General features: G+C 32.3%; 4 protein-coding genes and 1 long non-coding RNA gene across 6 annotated transcripts in view; 3 read left to right on the top strand and 2 right to left on the bottom strand.

Annotated features, from left to right (window-relative positions):
* On the top strand, nt 131–4,142 carry LOC107616502 (cysteine-rich receptor-like protein kinase 25). The gene is made up of 7 exons (XM_016318450.2): nt 131–997; nt 2,443–2,577; nt 2,681–2,802; nt 2,890–3,100; nt 3,177–3,414; nt 3,489–3,642; nt 3,780–4,142. Exons 1-7 carry the CDS (start codon nt 187–189, stop codon nt 4,116–4,118), a joined length of 2,010 nt encoding a protein of 669 aa, XP_016173936.1. The 5' UTR covers nt 131–186; the 3' UTR covers nt 4,119–4,142.
* Nucleotides 5,468–8,864, bottom strand: LOC107616507. The gene is made up of 2 exons (XR_001614523.2): nt 8,582–8,864; nt 5,468–8,383 (listed from the first exon to the last, which is right to left on the bottom strand). It is a non-coding gene; the product is annotated as an uncharacterized LOC107616507 (long non-coding RNA).
* On the top strand, nt 8,951–12,834 carry LOC107616500 (putative receptor-like protein kinase At4g00960). Of its 2 annotated transcripts, XM_016318448.2 has the most exons (7): nt 8,951–10,200; nt 11,133–11,267; nt 11,377–11,498; nt 11,590–11,800; nt 11,882–12,119; nt 12,214–12,367; nt 12,496–12,834. In XM_016318448.2, exons 1-7 carry the CDS (start codon nt 9,390–9,392, stop codon nt 12,832–12,834), a joined length of 2,010 nt encoding a protein of 669 aa, XP_016173934.1. In that variant the 5' UTR covers nt 8,951–9,389. The 2 variants fall into 2 exon arrangements, with proteins under 2 accessions (XP_016173934.1, XP_016173935.1); XM_016318449.2 differs by lacking the exon at nt 11,133–11,267.
* LOC107616506 (pentatricopeptide repeat-containing protein At1g62670, mitochondrial-like) lies at nt 13,780–15,634 on the bottom strand. The gene has a single exon (XM_016318456.2). It carries the CDS (start codon nt 15,590–15,592, stop codon nt 13,931–13,933), a length of 1,662 nt encoding a protein of 553 aa, XP_016173942.1. The 5' UTR covers nt 15,593–15,634; the 3' UTR covers nt 13,780–13,930.
* The window catches only part of LOC110266987 (putative cysteine-rich receptor-like protein kinase 9), a 4,088-nt gene continuing 3,795 nt past the window's right edge, over nt 19,952–20,244 (top strand). The window contains exon 1 of the mRNA XM_021112100.1: nt 19,952–20,058. Within this exon, the coding sequence (XP_020967759.1) occupies nt 19,952–20,058 (107 nt within the window). The remainder of the gene's footprint in view (nt 20,059–20,244) is intronic.

The raw sequence follows: 20,244 nt of genomic DNA, 5'->3' as shown, positions 1-20,244 counted from the left end.
AAATATTACTAAAATAAATTAAAAAGTATAATTTTAATTTTAATACAATTTTTTAAATATTGTTCAAATTGTATAACCAGCACCACTATTATAGCTAATTGTATACTTCACATACATATACATATATGACCTCTATGCATGGCAGTTCTCAAAACTCAAAAAAGATGAAGTAACCATGTACTAGCCATGGCTTCCTTCAATGTATTATTCTTCGTCCTTATTAGCATCCTCAACTTTTCATCAATTACTACAAAAGCAGAGGACACTCATTTTCTCTACCAGGTTTGCTCAAAATACAGATTCACTGCGATCAACACCACCTACCAAAACAACCTCAAGACCCTCCTCTCTTCCTTATCCTCCAAGGCCACCCACAACACCGAGTTCTACAACAACACCGTCACCGGAAAAACCCCCACCGACACAGTCTATGGACTATACATGTGCAGAGGAGACATACCCTCTGACCTATGCGGCGAGTGCGTGGGAAACGCAAGTCAAAGACTTTCAACAAACACAGAGTGTTCATTCTCCGTAGCGGCAGTTATATGGTACGACGAGTGCATGGTAAGGTACTCAAACACGTCGTTCTTCTCGCGCGTGACGGTGGCGCCTGGTTACCCTGGCTACGCGTTGCCCAGCCCCACCAACATGACGGACCAACAAAGCTTCAACCGTTTATTGTATCGAACCTTGAATCAAACTGCGGACGAAGCAGCCAACGCGCCCATGGGTGCAAAGAAGTTCGCTACAAAGGAAGCTGCGATATCCATATTCCAGAATCTTTACTGTCTTGCTCAGTGTACGCCGGATCTATCGCCGGAAGATTGTAGAAGCTGTTTGGATGGTTTGATCAATTCGAACCTTCCTGAGTGCTGTGCCGGAAAGCAAGGAGGGAGGGTTCTGTACCCTAATTGCAATATTCGGTTTGAGATTTACCCTTTCTATCGATCACTTGAATCTGCACCGTCCCCAGCACCATCATCAAATTCCAGAGGTATGTATGTTTAACTCAAATCTAACTTCTTATAATAATTAAAATGATGAAATATATTATGTTAAATAATTTAATTACTGTTCTTAGCTGTCATCAACACCTGGTCTTCATGTGAGTGAACATTTTCATTTGAGAAAAGTTTAGTGCGAGTAACTTTATTAAATTTTGGACAGTATATAATTAGTAAAACAAAAATAAGTAATTCTACATAATTGAATAAAATTTTATACTATTAAAAATATCGTTAATAACTATAAATTATAAAAATTAATGCGCCCTAGCACTCCTATTTAATTTGTATGTGTTTTGTTTTTCGCGATGAGGTCAAGATTCATCTGCTAAGGTACGTAACATGCAATTATAATATGGATAATTAATTTTGATTATTAATTTTGTGTTAAGGTGAACTGAACTGAAATTAGGTTTCTAGCTTGGCTATATGCAGTTGGCTTTTACTAATTGCCGACTTAGCTAGGTTATTATTTGCTTAAAGTTAACACTCTTTGACTTTAGGCTATACCTATTCCAATAAATAAGAGTTATGTTAAGTGTAGGGCTAAAATTTAGTCAACTCAGCTCATGAACTCAATTCGTTAATAACTCGATAAACTAAATTCATGAGCTGGTGAGTTAAGATTGAACCTGAAATTGAACTTATATATTACACGAGCTGAGATTAAATTTGGATAAGCTTAACTCATTAGCTCGTGAGCATATATATTATAGAATTATAGATTATATTCCTATTATTTGAGCCAACTCGCGAGTTCGAACGTAAGCTTTCGGTGAGCTGAGTTTGAGCATAAAAAATAGGCTTAATTGTTAATGAGGCGAGTCGTGAATCAAGTTCAATTTTTGTGAGCCGAGTTTGAGCTTGGTCCAGTTCGGCTCAGCTCAGTTCACTCCTAGCTCTAGTTACATGTATACCAAAATCAATCACCAGTATAAAATATATGTTAAAATATAAATACATATTAAAATAAAATTAATTAATTAAATTACATATGTATTTATATACAAATATATTGGTGGCTAATTTTACTGACTAATTTTAGTGTATAAATATAATAGCATTTTTAAATAAATAATTATGGAGATTATTTTTCATCGGTAGCTACGTGCGTTATTTTTCACACCAAATAGCAATCGTTTGCCAAAAAGCCATTGCTACATATAATTTTTCAACGTACGACTAAATATAATTATTTGTTTGAATGTGTTTTTTTTTTTAAAACCTCACGTTTTTAAAATTATTAATTTTATATTAAAATAATTACAGGTAAATTTTTATTTTTTATTTTTTATTCATTTAAAATTCAATAACATACACTAGATATTGTATATTTTTTTAGCACTTCACAATTTTTTTTTTTTGGTCTATTATTACCAAGTTATTTCTTATTATTGGCATCGAAATGATATACGTTGGCTTTTTATATATACAGACAAAAGAAGTCGATCACGAACAATTATCTTAATCGTTGTACCCATTGCTATTGTGGCATTGCTTTTCACTTTGTGCTGCTATATGCTAAGAAGAAGACAAAAAAAGAATTCTAAGACTATTCTTAGAGAAAACTGTAAGAATACATTTTTTTTTTCAATATATATATATATACTGATTAGTTTGTAGCATTCAAGAAGCTTATAAACTTGTTTAACAATTCAAACATATTGGTCTAGTTGGTCGTGAAAGTGCCACTTTAGAAGGGCTGCAATTCGATTTCTCTATAATTGAAGCAGCCACGAACAACTTTTCTCACCAGAACATGATTGGCAAAGGAGGATTTGGAGAAGTTTACAAGGTGAGAAAATGTAGTTCTTTTCTTTCTTTCTTTTTTTTTTTTTTCAAATATCATGCTTTATAACTTCAATAATTAAATATATTTTAGGGTACTCTTCCTGATGGCCGACATGTAGCTATAAAAAGACTCTCTACAAGTTCTAAACAAGGTGTGGTTGAGTTCAAGAATGAAATTTTGCTGATAGCGAAGCTTCAACACAGGAATCTAGTATCTTTTATGGGCTTTTGTATAGAAGAACAAGAGAAAATACTACTTTACGAATACGTGCCAAATGGAAGTCTTGATTACTTTTTATTTGGTTTGACACTTTGACTCTAAACTCTCATATTGGTTCAGCTATCTATATCCACTCTAAACTCTGAAATATTTTGTAGATGGTGGTCAACAACAAAATTTAAGCTGGGATCAACGTTATAAAATTATTGGAGGAACTGTTCTTGGAATTCTTTATTTACATGAATATTCTCGACTTAAAGTTATACATCGTGATTTAAAGCCGAGTAATATTTTACTGGATGAAAATATGAATCCAAAAATTTCAGATTTTGGTATGGCTAGAATAGTTGACATTAATCAAAACAGAGGAAAAACAAATAGAATTGTTGGTACATAGTAAGTTTCGAATTCTCATATATATATATAATTTATTTTAATTAATTTTAACTAATTTGTTGAATATTTTGTAGTGGCTATATGTCTCCAGAATACGCAATGCTTGGACAATTTTCAGAAAAATCAGATGTTTTTAGTTTTGGAGTCGTGATCCTAGAAATCGTTACGGGACAAAAGATAGTAAATTCTTATACTTCAAATCGTGTTGGAGAAAGTCTTTTAAATTATGTGAGTACTAATATCATCATTTTTTTTTCCGAGTAAATATCTGTTTTGTTAATCTTCTACTAATTTTAACATATGGGTGCAGGTAAAAAATTAATTTATTTGTAAAGTAATGTAAGAATTTGAATTGTTGGCTACAGGTTTGGAAACAATGGAGGGATGGAACACCATTAAGCATATTGGATCCAAAAATAAAGGAAGATTATAACCAGGTGGAAGTTATAAAATGCATTCAAATTGGTTTATTATGCGTTCAAGAAAACCCAAATTCTAGACCTACAATGGGGACAATAGTTTCATATCTTAATAATCATTCTCTTGATTTGCCATCTCCACAAGAACCAGCATTTTTCTTGCATGATAGTGGTATTATGGATCCAAAAACAGTTGCACAAGAATCAAGTTCCAGTCAATCTGGCAAAAGTTCAACAACCTTCTCTATAAATGAAATGTCAATAAGTAAATTTCATCCTCGATAACTTTAATCTCTCCTTTTTCTTTTTTGGTCTTGCTTTAATCTCTCATTTGATGTAATTTTCAAAGTATATACTAGATAAGCAGTACTACTTATTTCAAATATGTACCCTTATTTTTTTTTTTTTTACGATAAATTCGGTACGTTAGGATTAATTTACCCCGGATGCTTTATATGAGTATTTAGGATTATGCTACGTGTATACCAAAATCAGCCACCAAAGTCAGCCATCAGTATAAAATACATGTTGAAATATAAATACACATTGAAAATAAATTAAATCACATATGTATTTATACACAAATGGGAGTGGATCATCTTCAGTGAAAAAAAATTGGATGGTGTCTAGTATTTAATCTCACCTTTCATTGTTCTTTTTTTTCTCTTTATTTTTTGTTCCACTTATAGAATTAAAGGTAAGAGATCACACTTTATTCTCTCAAGTGTTAAAAAAACTGGAGAGGATCCATTTCCATACACAAATACATTGGTGGCTGATTTTGGTGTATAAATAGCATTTCTCGAGTATTTATTGCTGACTAATAGATCGCTGCGCGTAAAGGATGAGATTTAAATATTTGACACTTATTTAAATAAACTAATAAATAATAAATTAATAAATCAATTCAAATTTATTTATATATATATTTTTTTAATTTTATATTTTTGTCAGGATTTTAATTTCATGTTTTTGATCATATGGGCTTAGCCCAACAAACAAGAAGGCCAAGCCGGCCTAATTTTGAATTTTCATTCTACTCGATAGTCAGTTGAGAGTTGACCCACTAAACTCTCAAAACATTTGTGATACAAGTATAAAAAGAAACAAAAAAACATTAGTGATATGTTTTGTTAAAAGTAATTTGATTATTCTGACTTCAGCTTCTATTTGATTTTTTGGGATCCGTTGAGATAAAAGGTTGAGTAAGATACGGATCGGATTCTGAGTGCGAGATCTGTGGGGTACAAGACTGGTGGACTACATCGACTGATCAATAGGTGGGGTCACCTGTAAAGACACTCCAATGTTAAAGTAACTATCCATACAAAAAGATAGCTAATTAGGGTAAAAAATGTGACGCTGCTTCTAAGAAGAAGGATAGATCCCTTCCTTTTATCCTTTGTTTTCAAATAGATCTTTTCACTTGGGCGCATTTATCTGAAACTTCCACCAAAAATTTAGTCGGTGAAAGATATCGTGTCATTTGATGATTCGGACAGGTCGATAATTCGTCAGGTCATAAATTCATTGAGTGGACCTCTAATTTTTGTGGGCTGAACAAAACATATCCAAAAAAAAAAAAAAAATCTAACTTCTGATATTCCTCTAACGCTGCCTACTTTACAGATTCGTTTATCTCATCAATCTTGTAGCTAGCTACTACCAAAGGTGCGAAACTTTCGTGAATGGATGTGTTTCATTTTCCATGGACATATACCTGTCACATAGTACATATATAGTTAATTTGATCATTCAAATTTCTATAATCTCATTTGAATCTTCTTATTGCCAGGCTTTATTTTTTTCTTTTCCAAAAACACGATCGTATGTAACAAGTCGTCAAAACTACTTTTGCCAAGACCACTGACTAAACTTGTTGATTATTTGCCTCTAATATTCTATACTAACCAATCAATGCATCATTCTTTTGCATATTCATAATCATATGAATCATATCCATATCCAAACACCAACGATCAATCTATTTCTACGTCTTTTTCCTCAAACCGATATTACTCCAAATTTGCCTTTTCTTCTTATTCAAATTTTTTATAGGCGAAGCAAATGACAATAACCAACTTGAGTACCTCAATCACAGTTGCTCAACCAACAAAACCTTCATTCCCTCCCAACACCACCTACGAATCCACCTTGATATAAAAACGGCACCCCAACAAATAATGTCGTCATTTCGCCACGTTTTGGATGATGGTATAAAGCTCTCGTACATATGCTAATGCTACCATTAGTCTACTATTTTAGCTTCTTATTAAAATATGCTATGGGATGACCTTGCTGCGACAAAACCGCACCAATCCCTTGTGCCAATGAATCAGTTTCAACAATAAATGGAAGAGTAAAGTCTAGCAGTGCCAATACCGATGTATGAGTAAGGGCAGTTTTGAGCTTCTCAAAGGCAATCTTAGCAACCTGATCCTAGTGGAAATTACGCTTAAGTAACTCGGTGAAGGGGGCAGCCAACTGCGCATATTGGTCCACAAATTGCCCATCCCATGAGGCCAAGAAAACCTTGCAGCTATTTCAGACTAGTAAGCTTAGGCCATTCAACAATGGCTTATATTTTAGAATTATCAACATGAACTCTGTTCCTTCTAACCACATGACCAAGGTACTCCTCTTAGGTTTGCCAAAAAGTGCATTTAGAAAGCTTCGCAACAAACTAATGCTGCTGTAACACGGCCAAGGCTGTTCTTAAATGCACCATGTGCTCCTCTTTGGACTTACTGTAAATGAGGATATCGTCGAAGAAGTAGCAACAAATTTTTTAAGATGTGGTCGAAACACTTTATTTATGGTGGCTTGGAAGGTGGACGGGGCATTGGTGAGGCTGAAAGGCATCACTACAAATTCGTAGTGACCCAAATGAGTGCAAAATGCTGTCTTGGGAATATCTTCATCCCTGACCCAAATCTAATGATAATCCGAACATAAGTCAATTTTTGAAAAATAGGCAGCACCATATAATTCATCTAATATCTCATTAATTGTGGGTACGAAAAACTTATCTTTGATGGTGGTAGTGTTGAGGGCGCGGTAGTGGATGAAAAAATAGTAGCTTCCATCCTTCTTGCGCACTAATAGGACGGGATTGGAAAACGCACTATGACTCTCACGGATTAGCCTTGATTACAGCATTTTCTCCACTAACTTCTCAATCTCTTCTTTTTGGTAGTGAAGGTATCGATAGGGACGCACATTGACTGGTTTAGTCCCCGATTGTAAATGAATCTAGTGCTCAATGTCTCTGGGTGGATGTAAGTTTTCTGGCTCCTTGAACACATCATGATATTCAGTTAACAATAATTGCGCATCTTCATCCTATTGTGTTTCCTCTGATGTAAGTGCAGAATCAATCACCCTTAAGTGTAGGAATAATGAAGCAATAACATCAGCTGAAACCATCTTATTTAGCATCCGATTCCCAACTGCATCGGGTTGGAATAAACGTTCTGCGACCGAGGCCCCTTTTGTGGCGTTTGAAGAGAAGCTAGATGTACGAGAAAGTGCACCCCTCGTGGAGCTGAATTGAGGTGGTGTGTCCCCCCAGCCCCCCTCCACTGTCTCCTATGTGGTCTTAGATTCAATGCGCTGCCGTGATTCTTTTGCTCATGGAGCTTGGCAAAGGGCTACCGTTTCAACATACGACTGTGGTTTGGCTAGCATAAGCTCACATTTCATTGCGTCTATTAATCCCGCCACAAACAACAAAACAATCCATTATTCGTTCAGTCCGGTCACCTGATTAGAAAACTCTTCGAACTGATGTTGATAGACTGCAACCGTGGAGACTTGTTTACGTTCCTTCAAGGATGCCTTTGAATCGTGGAAAATATTGTGGCCGAAAGAAACACAGAGAGCCTCAAGGAAACTCTCCTAGGTGTAGTTGATGGAGTTGTTGATGCACTAACGGTACTAAGTGTAGGCTGCATCCATCATGTGAAAAGAAAGCATGTGTAATCTCCATGCCACCAAAACCGAGTAAAGCTCCAAATACTCGCGAGCTCGAAATGTCCACTCTTCAACCCCTCACCGTCAAACATGGGTAGCTCGCTTTTCATCCCCTTTGGCCAACGAGCCGTCTGTGAGTCACCCGAAAACTTGGAATCATTGTGGGGGTTTCTATGCTCGAACGTGATCGGTTTTTGCTTCAACAAATCACGCAACATTTTCTATGTTTTTCAGAGAGATTTCGACGGAGCCGATCTGCTCTTGGGTACCAGCAAGATGAGCCATTATCTCGATCTGACTATGTTGCAGTGCTGCAATCTCATATTGATTTTGTTGGCACACCTCCTCCAAGTGGGAAATGCGAGTTCCTGAATTCATGGCAGATCACCTCAATGAAAACACTAAAAATGTTAGTTCACAGCTGAAATTTACAATAATCAACAATTCAAGAATAATTGAAGAAAATAAAAGTGCAAATAAACCTCATTCATTTTTCTATTACACAGTTCTTAGCCCAATAAAAAATTTTTCTTTCACTATGTTTATCCTTATCTTCTGCTGCTAGCTTGGAAGAGTGGCTGCATCATGTTTTGAATGGACATAGTTACTTAACATATAGAATCATATAGTGGATGCATATTTTTAATCTGATTCTGAAACTGATAAAAAAGATCGAATAGGAGAAGGGATAATCTAATGCTACAAATAATTCCTTGGATTTAGAAAAAGAAGAAGATGGCGTGTAGAGTTTATATAACCCTTGTGCTTATATAAACCTTAGTCGACGAACTGGAGATTTGGATCTTCCTCCACCTTCTCTTGATCTTCTTGTTTTTTTTTTCCTTCTCGACGCTGATCTGCGTCTATGGCTGAACCAACGTCGACGAGTTCAGAAACCTACGCCTCTAACTAGGTTGGAAGTGAGCCGAACTGAGTAGAGCTAGACTAAGCTCAAGCTCATCTGATACTAAAATTGAGCTTGACTCACGGTTCGACTCATTAATAATCGAGTCTATTTTTTAAGCTTAAACTCGACTCACCGAAAACTCACGAGTTGACTCTAATTCACGAATTAGCTTAAATAATAGGAACATAATTTATAATTTTATATATTATTTATTTATCAATAAATTATAATTGCTCATTCGAACTTACTCCTGACTCACTTCTATCACTAGCTCTTAGAAAACGTTGCCCTCATTTGCAACTCTCCTAAACGATTCTTCTCGAAAAATGGCTGGCAAAGATCGCTGCCACCCACCTGGCGTGCTTGAGATCCCCAAATTCAGATGGAACCCTGTTTTAATTTTTATTTTATCCCACCACATGTTTCTAATTTGATAGTTAGAAACTTACGAAATTAAATTTGTCTACTTGATTAGCTAATGTCTTCAAATTCTTAATTACTCTTGTTCACTCATCTTAAAAATTATACCCTGGATTATTACTGCGAGTTTATCCAGGTCAAAGTGTTCTTCCTGCAAATTTATACAGCCACGTTTCGAACTCCAATTAATTGTCATATCTTATCCACCATATTCACTCAAAACTAAAAAAAGATGAAGTAACCATGTACTAGCAGCCATGGCTTCCTTCAATGTATTATTCTTCGTCCTTATTAGCATCCTCAACTTTTCATCAATTACTACAAAAGCAGAGGACACTCATTTTCTCTACCAGGTTTGCTCAAAATACAGATTCACTCCGATCAACACCACCTACCAAAACAACCTCAGGACCCTCCTCTCTTCCTTATCCTCCAAGGCCACCCACAACACCGAATTCTACAACAACACCGTCACCGGAAAAACCCCCGCCGACACAGTCTATGGACTATACATGTGCAGAGGAGACATACCCTCTGAGCTATGCGGCGAGTGCGTGGGAAACGCAAGTCAAAGACTTTCAACAAACACAGAGTGTTCACTCTCCATAGCGGCAGTTATGTGGTACGACGAGTGCATGGTAAGGTACTCAAACACGTCGTTCTTCTCGCGCGTGACGGTGGCGCCTGGCTACCCTGGCTACGCGTTGTCCAGCCCCACCAACATGACAGACCAACAAAGCTTCAACCGTTTATTGTATCGAACCTTGAATCAAACTGCGGACGAAGCGGCCAACGCGCCCATCGGTGCAAAGAAGTTCGCTACAAAGGAAGCTGCGATATCCATATTCCAGAATCTTTATTGTCTTGCTCAGTGCACGCCGGATCTGTCGCCGGAAGATTGTAGAAGCTGTTTGGATGGTTTGATCAATTCGAACCTTCCTGAGTGCTGTGCAGGAAAGCAAGGAGGGAGGATTCTGTACCCTAATTGCAATATTCGGTTTGAGATTTACCCTTTCTATCGATCACTTCAACCTGCACCGTCCCCAGCACCATCATCAAATTCCAGAGGTATGTATAACTCAAAGATCAAAGTATCTAACTTCTTATAATAATTAATTAAAATGATGAAATATATTATGTTAAATAATTTAACAACTGTTCCTAGCTGTCATCAACATCTGGTCTTCATGTGAGTGAACATTTTAATTTGTATGTGTTTTGTTTCGCTATGAGATCAAGATTTATCTGCTAAGGTACGTAACATGGATGATTAACTTTGATTATTAATTTTGTGTTAAGGTGAACTGAACTGGAATTAGTTTTCTAGCTTGGCTATGCACTTGGCTTTTACTAATTGCCGTCTTAGCTAGGTTATTATTTGCTCTTTGACTTTAGGCTATGCCTTTTCCAGTGCTAACTACTAAGAAGTCAGCAAATTTTGTGATTTATAGTCATTTATTAATTATTATTAATATTTTTAATAGAATAAAATTTTATCTAATAAAGTAAAATTACTCACTTTTTGTTTACTAGTTAAATACTACCAAAATTTTAATAAACATGATGGTCCTAGACTTTCTCAATATATAATTATGGGGATTATTTTTCAACGGTAGCTATTCCTTTGCAAGCCATTGCTACATATAATTTTTCAATGAACGACTAAATATAATTATTTGTTTGAACGTGTTTTTTTTCTAAACCTCACGTTTTTTTCATATGAGATTGATAAGGAAAAATTATTAAAACTTTGCCATAGGAGATAGGAAGCCACCTATACTCTGCTAGAAGTCACTTTTTTAAAATGATCAATTTTATATTAAAGTAATTACACATGAGTTTTCATTTTTTATTTTTTATTCATTTACAATTCAATAGCGTACACTAGATATTGTATATTTTTTTAGCACTTCACAAATTTTTTTTTTTGGTCTATTATTACCAAGTTATTTCTTAGTATTGGCATCGAAATGATATACGTTGGCGTTTTATATATACAGACAAAAGAAGTCGATCACGAACAATTATCCTAATCGTTGTACCCATTGCTATTGTGGCACTGCTTTTCACTTTGTGCTGCTATTTGCTAAGAAGAAGACAAAAAAAGAATTCCAAGACTATTCTTAGAGAAAACTGTAAGAATACATTTTTTTTTCAAAAAGAAAAAAACTATCCTGATTAGTTTAATTTGTAGCATTCAAGAAGCTTATAAACTTGTTTAACAATTCAAACATATTGGTCTAGTTGGTGGTGAAGGTGCCATTTTAGAAGGGTTGCAATTCGATTTCTCTATAATTGAAGCATCCACGAACAACTTTTCTCACCAGAACATGATTGGCAAAGGAGGATTTGGAGAAGTTTACAAGGTGAGAATGTAGTTCTTTTCTTTCTTTCTTTCTTTCTTTTTTTTTTTTCAAATATCATGCTTTATAACTTCAATAATTAAATATATTTTAGGGTACTCTTCCTGATGGCCGACATGTAGCTATAAAAAGACTCTCTACAAGTTCTAAACAAGGTGTGGTTGAGTTCAAGAATGAAATTTTGCTGATAGCGAAGCTTCAACACAGGAATCTAGTATCTTTTATGGGCTTTTGTATAGAAGAACAAGAGAAAATACTACTTTACGAATACGTGCCAAATGGAAGTCTTGATTGCTTTTTATTTGGTTTGACACTTTCACTCTAAACTAAACTCTCATATTGGTTCTGCTATCCATATCCACTCTAAACTCTGAAATATTTTGTAGATGGTGGTCAACAACAAAAGTTAAGCTGGGATCAACGTTATAAAATTATCGGAGGAACTGCTCTTGGAATTCTTTATTTACATGAATATTCACGACTTAAAGTTATACATCGTGATTTAAAACCGAGTAATATTTTACTGGATAAAAATATGAATGCAAAAATTTCAGATTTTGGTATGGCTAGAATAGTCGACATTGATCAAGACAGAGGAGAAACAAATAGAATTGTTGGTACATAGTAAGTTTCAAATTCTCACACATATATATGATCTATTTCAGTTTTTAATCTATAATACAGTATAATTTTAACTAATTTGTCATATATTTTGTAGTGGTTATATGTCTCCAGAATATGCAATGCTTGGACAATTTTCAGAAAAATCAGACGTTTTTAGTTTTGGAGTAATAATTCTAGAAATTGTTACCGGACAAAAGAATGCAAATTCTTATACTTCAAATCGTGTTGCAGAAAGTCTTTTAAATTATGTGAGTGCTAATATCTTCATTTTTTTCATGTAAAGATCTGTTTTGTTAATCTTCTACTAACTTTAACAGACGGATGCAGGTAAAAATTCATTTATTTGTAATGTAAGAATTTGAATTGTTCGCTACAGGTTTGGAAACAATGGAGGAATGGAACACCATTAAGCATATTGGATCCAAAAATAAAGGAAGATTATAACCAGGTGGAAGTTATAAAATGCATTCAAATTGGTTTATTATGCGTTCAAGAAAACCCAAATTCTAGACCTACAATGGGGACAATAGTTTCATATCTTAATAATCATTCTCTTGATTTGCCATCTCCACAAGAACCAGCATTTTTCTTGCATGGTGGTTTCATGGATCCAAAAACAGTTGCACAAGAATCAAGTTCTAGTCATCAATCTGGCAAAAGTTCAACAACCTTCTCTATAAATGAAATGTCAATAAGTAAATTTCATCCTCGATAACTTTAATCTCTCTTTTTCCTTTTCTGGTCTTGCTTTAATCTCTCCTTTGATGTAGTTATGTAACAACATTTTCGATGTTTATACGGTATAGTACTAGATAAGCAGCACTACTTATTCCAAATATATACTCCTTTTTTTTACAATATCTTTTTGTTGTAGATGTGAATTACAGATTAGTAAGCTAATCACATATCAACTCAAATTGATTTAAAATGCTAATAAAAAGAGACTTAGAGACAATGGAATAATGTATACACAAGAAATAATGAAGTAATTCATCTAAGAATTAACAGAAAAACATTCTCCGAAAAAGTATTTCATAATGTACATATTTTCAGCAGAAGCAATTTCCCAGCAATACAACTGAGTAGCATTAATTAAGAAAATGGCCAAAAATCTTGAAATAACTAAACCATATTAACCTTGACTCGATGTTGCTTAGGTTGATGAAAAGAGGGAACATGCATTTTAGAAGGTGGGTTTATTTTTAAGATAGAAGTGAAAACTATATAGCCTAAGAATAAATCCTTAGTACCTATTTAAATTTCCTTTTACAACAATTCCTAGAGGATTCAATCAAATAAACAATAGCTCATGGTTGCTCATGATAAAAAGTCATAGGAATTAGTTTGATATATATATATATATATATGGTACCTACAAAGATACGGAAAAATAAGTTGCACAACAGAATAGCAGAGTACAAACAACAAACAACAAAACAAAATTTTCAATCTTTTTAGTTTTGCTTAGTTTGTAGCATGATAAATACATGATCATCTTTTTAGTTTCGCTTAGTTTGTAGCATGATAAATACATGATCTCATAGAATAACAGTAAAGAACACTATTGCTATAAAGAGATCTTAAACACTAAATCTGTAAGCTATAACTAGGAATATCAACTAAAGAATCAATATAGTGGAATTCAAAAAGATGATAGCAATTGCAAAAATCGAAAGTGCAAAATTAATTAATGTTATGGCATTGCCAAAGTCCTCTGACCCAACAAACACAAAATTTACAAAACTATGATACATATTCAGCAACAATGAGATGTAATTTCAATTTGAGTTGATGTATCTTACCTTCTTTTATCAATTCAATAAGCCTCTAGCAACCATTTCCCGAAGAAGTTTCTCGGCCATGTCATTCTCATCTTTTTCAAACAAAGCACGAATAACAGTTTCAAAAGTCACAGCATTTGGTAAGCAACCATTGCCTTCCATTTTTGACAAGAGTGTCAATGCTTCTTCAAACAAGCCCTCTTTGCAGAACCCATTGATAATAATATTGTATGTCCTCACATTTGGACCATAGCCTTTATCGGAAAGATCTTGAAAAATCTCTATTGCATCTATAAGTCTTCCACTTTTGCACAGCCCATCTATAAGTATGTTGTATGTATATATATCTGGATCAATGCCACTCTCTTTCATTTCCTTGAATAACATAAGTGCCTTGTCAACTCGTTTGATATTGAACATCCCATCCAACAAGGAATTGTAAGTGACTACATTAGTAGGTTGACCTCTTTCATGCATCTCGACAAGAAGGTCCAAAGCACAAGAGATTCTCTTTGATTTGCTCAAGCCATCAATAAGAGTGTTGTAAGTTACTGTGTTTGGAACTAAGTACTTACGACGCATTTCTTCAAAGAGATTCAAGGCTTCATCAACCATTTTAATTTTGCAGAAGCCATTAATCATGATATTGTAACTTTGAACATCAAGTGACTCTCTACTTTGGGCCATTGTGTTGAATACATATTTTGCCTTATTTACCTGATTAACCAAACAATATCCATCCATTAGGCTGTTATAAGTAACTACATCTGGTTTCACACCACGTCTTGCCATTACAGCCAATACACTCTTAGCATCTTTGATCTTTCCTTCCTTGCATAGCCCATCAATCAAAGTATTATAGGTATAAACATCAGGAGTAATGTTTATGAGAATCATATCATTTAGCAAAAGAATGGCTTCCTTGAGTTGACCCGCAAGGCACAATCCATAAATTAGAGTGTTGTACGTGATAACATTGGGAGAAATTTCCTTAGCAAGCATTTCAGAATATAAATGAAAAGCATCACTTACAAGCGTAACTTTGCATAGGCTATCAATAATTGGATTGTACATTACGACATTAGGAACAATTCCATGCTGTGGGATCTTTCTCAACACTTGAATAGCAGCTGATGTGTGTCCAATCTTACACAGCCCATTGATCAAGGTCCCATAAGTGACTTGGTCGAAGTGAAATCCATAAGCCAGCACTGTGGCATGAAAGTGCAGTGCTTTTTCAACATTCCCACAGAGACAGAGGCCTTTCAGGATTGTTGTCAACGTTACAGCATCAGGCTGAAAACCCATCCTGAAAATCTTGGCGAAAGCAGAGAAAGCAAGCGTCATACGTCTCATGCCGCAACAACAATTGATTAAGATGTTCAAAGTAAACAAGTTGGGAGCGATTCCCCTGGCTTGCAATTGCTGAAAAAGGGAGATGGCGGTGGGGAAATGGTTGGCCTTGGCAAGAGATCCCAAAATCTTGGTGAATTGGATGATGGATGGAGGAGGACGCATAGAGAGCATGCGAGTGAAGGAATCAACAGCTTCATCAAGTGATTGGGGCTGAGAGTGAGAGTGTAGGGATGAAGTTGAAGGGAAGCAAAGACGGAGAGCGGAGTGGGGAACAGAATTTGAGAATTGAAAAGCATACCTTAATTTGATTGGTGAGGATGAGAACAATGACAACATTCTTGCAATCAAAACTTACTATATTGGTTTGAGAGGAAAATAGAAGCAACGAGAAAGGGAGGTTTTAATATTATTTTTTTAATATATTTTATAATATAAGAATAAAATTATTTTTTATAATATTTTTTATTTTAATATATTTAAAAAAATAAAAATATACTCAATTTTTTAAATTTTTTTCTTTTTAACCAAACATATTAGAGAGTGAAAGTAGTATTAAAATTATTGGAGATTATTCTTTTAAGAGAAAATCTTAAACGACCTTCACAACGAGATTTAATAAAAAAATTACGTCTCTCACCTTTATTCTTTATTTCTATAAAGCTGATTAATCTTTTTGTTATTTTTTTTCTATATTAATGAAATAAATTCGTGTGACATATTAAACTATTGATTTATCCGTTAAAAACTAATTATGATTGATAGATTTTTTTGTTGGTGGATTGCTTAGATTATATATATATATATATATATATATATATATATATTTTTTAAATATATTGACTAAATTTACTGTGTAAAATTAAGAAATATTAGCAATTTTTATTTTATTTTTACTTATAAAAATTAAATTGAGAATATATTCGTAATTAACGTATTACATAAACATATTCTGAAGAAATTAACTAGTCTCACAATGTTAAAGAACAAGGGCCGAAATGAATATTTTTTTTTGTTGGGGCCAAAATGGTCCTTAGAAGAAATTACCAGCGGTGGAGATTAATATTTATTCTTTGTTTAATTGTTTCTACTTTTAAAATTTGCCAAAACTAAAGAATTAAGAGATTGGATTCTCTCAATTTTTTTTTACTTGAAGGGATAAAATGTGATCTCTCACTATATATTTTATAGAACCAAGAAAAAATATTGAAAGATTAAAAATCACATTTTATTCCATCAATTGAAAAAAAATTGAGATGATCCATTCCCAAGAATTAGTTACTTTTACCAAATAACCAATTTGGATGGGTCAAGTAGTCAATTCACTTGTCTGCTTAAACAATTCCGTCTTGTGCATGCAGTAACTTATTGGTCAGCATAAGAAATGGTACTCGAAAATTCATATCGCTAATAAAAATAACTTCAAAAGATACTAATGACAAATAAGCTCCTTAAAAATTTAAAAACACGCAAAAAAGCTAAATATTAAATATATATTCTAAAATATAATTTTGGGGATCAAATTTTAATATAAATTTTTGAACATATTATTAGAAAAATAAGATCTTTTCATTTTTAAATTTTGGTAACTTTATGTCAAATAATTTTTTTATAAAAATTTTCATCGAGAATGACCACATTATTTTGAAAAAAAAATAGAGATAAAATTTTGCTCCAAAACTTTATAAATATTTATTCAAATGTTATCACAAAATTAAGATAAAATAGATTTATCATTTGTTAAATATAAAAATTTTTGTCATTTATAAAAAATATGTTATTTATTGGTTATTTTTGTCACAATTTTAAATCATTCAAAAATTATTTTGTCAAAAAATTTTTGAGAGACTTTTCTGTCAAGCAAGTGAATCTTTCAAATACTAAATTGATAGTTAACTCTACTTTTATAAACTTGGCGATTGGATGGGGGTTTAGAATGAAGTGAAGGAATGAGATCGAAGATGAAGAAGAAGGAAAGGAAGGAGAGTGAAGTGTGGAATAAAATTAGGGATTTGGAGAAGAGTACCTAAAAGTTAAAGTGATCCTTGAGGTTGACAATGATAACATTCTTGTATTCAACATCTTAGGGTGTGTTTGACAAACTCGTTTGAAGAGAAAAAGCACGTTTAAGCTTATTGAAAGTTTCAATTTTTTGTTTGACTAACTTTTGATTTTGCAAACGTAGAAGTGATTTTGATGTCAAACCCAAGTTTGCCAGAAGTAACAATTTCTAGCTTCTGCGTTTCACTAACAGGCTTTCAGTCATTTACACTAAACATCTATTTTTTCTTTTACTAATTTTATCTTTTAGACATGTTATTGTATTATTTATGGAATTCTTATTATTTCTCCCTGTATGAGCTCTTTTTTTCTATTATTTATTATTTTTATTTTTTTGTTAAATTTTTATTTGACACTATACACTGTTTATAATTGTGATTTTTGTATATTATATTTATTATTATCTTTCCATAATATGATTTATTGATCACATTAGGTAAAGTAAATTAAACAAAAAATTAACCATAAATAATGATAATAGTAAAAAATTATAGCGTACTAAAAAAGAGTATTAAGAGTGTTAAAAATATACTATATAAAAAACATATAAAAAATATAAAAAAAAATAAAAATGAATGATTATAGTCTAAAATATTATTAAGAATAAGATTATTGAGAATATTAAAACAAAAATACGATGTAAAAAAATACTAAATTAACATTTTCACGTTAATATTTAAAATTTGAAAAAATATAATATATTTGATTAAATACTCTTATATATATAATTCATATTTCTTATTTTTAATATAAAATATATTTTGCTAATTTTTATATGTTATTTTTATTTTAATAAATAAATATTAATTTTATTATAAAATTAATTAATAAAATTATTCAAATATCTAAATTAAAATAACTGGATAATATAAAAAAATTATTTAAGTTGATGTCTATTTTAGTAATTTTTCATTAAAAAGTGATTTTGAATAGTGTAATCCAAATAATATTTATTTTACTATAATCTATTTTGATATAAAGATAGCCAAACATAAATCACTTCAATACAAACTTACTTTTCATCAAAATCCAAGTTTGCAAAATCAATTTTATACAAACTCTCGTTTGCAAACTGTAATCCAAACACACACTTAGCGATTCACTCTTTCGTCGTTATTTTGTTTGAAGAAGTGCTTTGTATTGATGATAGTTCATTCAACTTTTAACACAGGATAAACTACAAAAAATGCATCTGAATTATTTTATCATCCACAAAAATACTCTTAAATTTTATTATCGACAAAAATTTTCTCAAATAATTTAAAACGTGACAAAGTACACACCTATGAATAAAGATATTCTATGTTAACAAAAAAGAATAATGCTGCAATGGAGCTCTTTATATAGTAAATGAGTCACCATATTTTTTCGTTAACAGAACAGGTCTTTAATCATGACATGATAATTTTTGTACATTTTAAAATTATTTGAGAATATTTTTGTTGATAACAAAATTTAAAAATATTTTTACCTGTGTCAAGATAATTTATATGCATTTTTTGGTGATTTCTCTTTAATTATTTACCATATTATTAGGTGTAATTTTTCATTACATCAAATTTTCTTTGCTTTTTTTTATTTCACTTAAAGATCGTATATAAAAGATCATATTTTAAAAAAATATTCTCTTATTTGTTAGTATTAGAAGTATAATCATTTATATTATCTTTTTTTATCAACTTAAATTTTTTAAAAGAAATAATTTTATGATAATTAGTACAATTAAGAATTAATGTATTTGAATTGGCAATCCCTTCTTTTATGACAAAAAAAAATTTGAGTAAACTAACAAAAATGCATTATTGATCCATTAAAAGAAAAAAAATTAAAAAGTAAAAAAAGTTTTAGTTTATTGAGAATATAAATTATTTTAAATATTTTTTAATGATACCAATTTTTAAATAATAATTGAATATAAACATAATAAGACGCTATTAAATATATGTATATTACCCAAAAGTGTATTATTTGTAAAGTTTGACCAATTCAAAAGGTAAAAAAAAGTTATGGATTTTAATTAAAAGTCATCACCATACAACTCATAAATACATAAGTTGATAATATCACAAGTTGTCAAGTTGTCACATTTGTAATGTAATTTTATTATTTAATTAATATAAATAAGTGATTTAGTTAGCTTAGACTGATATGAATAAAATTAGATAATACAGTGAGTGTTTAGAGAAGAATAATCATGTATATTAGTATTTTTTATTTGTATTTGTTTGAATATTTATACAATTTAGTTTAGTACTGATAGGTATTATTAGTGTAATTAAAACTTAATATTGGATAGCATATCACAAATTATTACTTTGTATTTCTGTATCAAGTATTTTATTTGAATAAAGTAATTATTTGTTTAAGAGCTTTTTGAAAGAGATTTGGATAAATTTTTATAGTGGTTTCCGAAATTGATGACGTGTACTAAAATTGTTCTTGAAATTCTAATTGCGTCAATTACGTCTCTGAGATTGGAAAAATTGTATTATAGTAGTCTCTGACCTATTTTTCGTTAACAATGCGCTGATGTGATTTGATGACGTGGACCTTTGGTAACATGTGTCACCTCATGATTTGGCTACGTGTAATAGTATGATGACGTGTCGGTCAACGACACATGGCATGCTAACGTAGATGGATATGCCACATGTTACAATGCTATTTTGCTGCGTGTCAGATTATGCCACGTGTCGCAATGCTATTTGTCCACGTGTCATCCACTATATCATCATTACATGTGCGTTAAATGGGCCCTTACTTTGTCTGAATTTTAATTTTCTGTTTTTTATCATATGGGCTTAGCCCAACAAATAAGAAGGCCAAGCCAGCCCAATTATGAATTTTCATTCTACTCGTTAGTAGTTTAGTGGAGAGTTGACCCTGTAAACTCTAAAACATTTGTGATACAAGTATAAAAAGCAACATTG

Source organism: Arachis ipaensis, chromosome B09 (assembly GCF_000816755.2).
Source record: "Arachis ipaensis cultivar K30076 chromosome B09, Araip1.1, whole genome shotgun sequence".
Lineage (NCBI taxonomy): Eukaryota > Viridiplantae > Streptophyta > Magnoliopsida > Fabales > Fabaceae > Arachis > Arachis ipaensis.
Note: the sequence above shows the minus strand (reverse complement) of the source record. Positions and strands in the feature narration are given on the sequence as shown.

Bases quoted from the DNA above. Each gene is read 5' to 3' on its own strand.
- LOC107616502 (XM_016318450.2), top strand. From the start codon at position 187: ATGGCTTCCTTCAATGTATTATTCTTCGTCCTTATTAGCATCCTCAAC. The intron at 2,578-2,680 runs GTAAGAATACAT...ATATTGGTCTAG, and splicing joins GACTATTCTTAGAGAAAACT to TTGGTCGTGAAAGTGCCACT. The intron at 3,101-3,176 runs GTTTGACACTTT...AATATTTTGTAG, and splicing joins TCTTGATTACTTTTTATTTG to ATGGTGGTCAACAACAAAAT.
- LOC107616500 (XM_016318448.2), top strand. From the start codon at position 9,390: ATGGCTTCCTTCAATGTATTATTCTTCGTCCTTATTAGCATCCTCAAC. The intron at 10,201-11,132 runs GTATGTATAACT...TTATATATACAG, and splicing joins ACCATCATCAAATTCCAGAG to ACAAAAGAAGTCGATCACGA. The intron at 11,268-11,376 runs GTAAGAATACAT...ATATTGGTCTAG, and splicing joins GACTATTCTTAGAGAAAACT to TTGGTGGTGAAGGTGCCATT.
- LOC107616506 (XM_016318456.2), bottom strand. From the start codon at position 15,592: ATGTTGTCATTGTTCTCATCCTCACCAATCAAATTAAGGTATGCTTTT.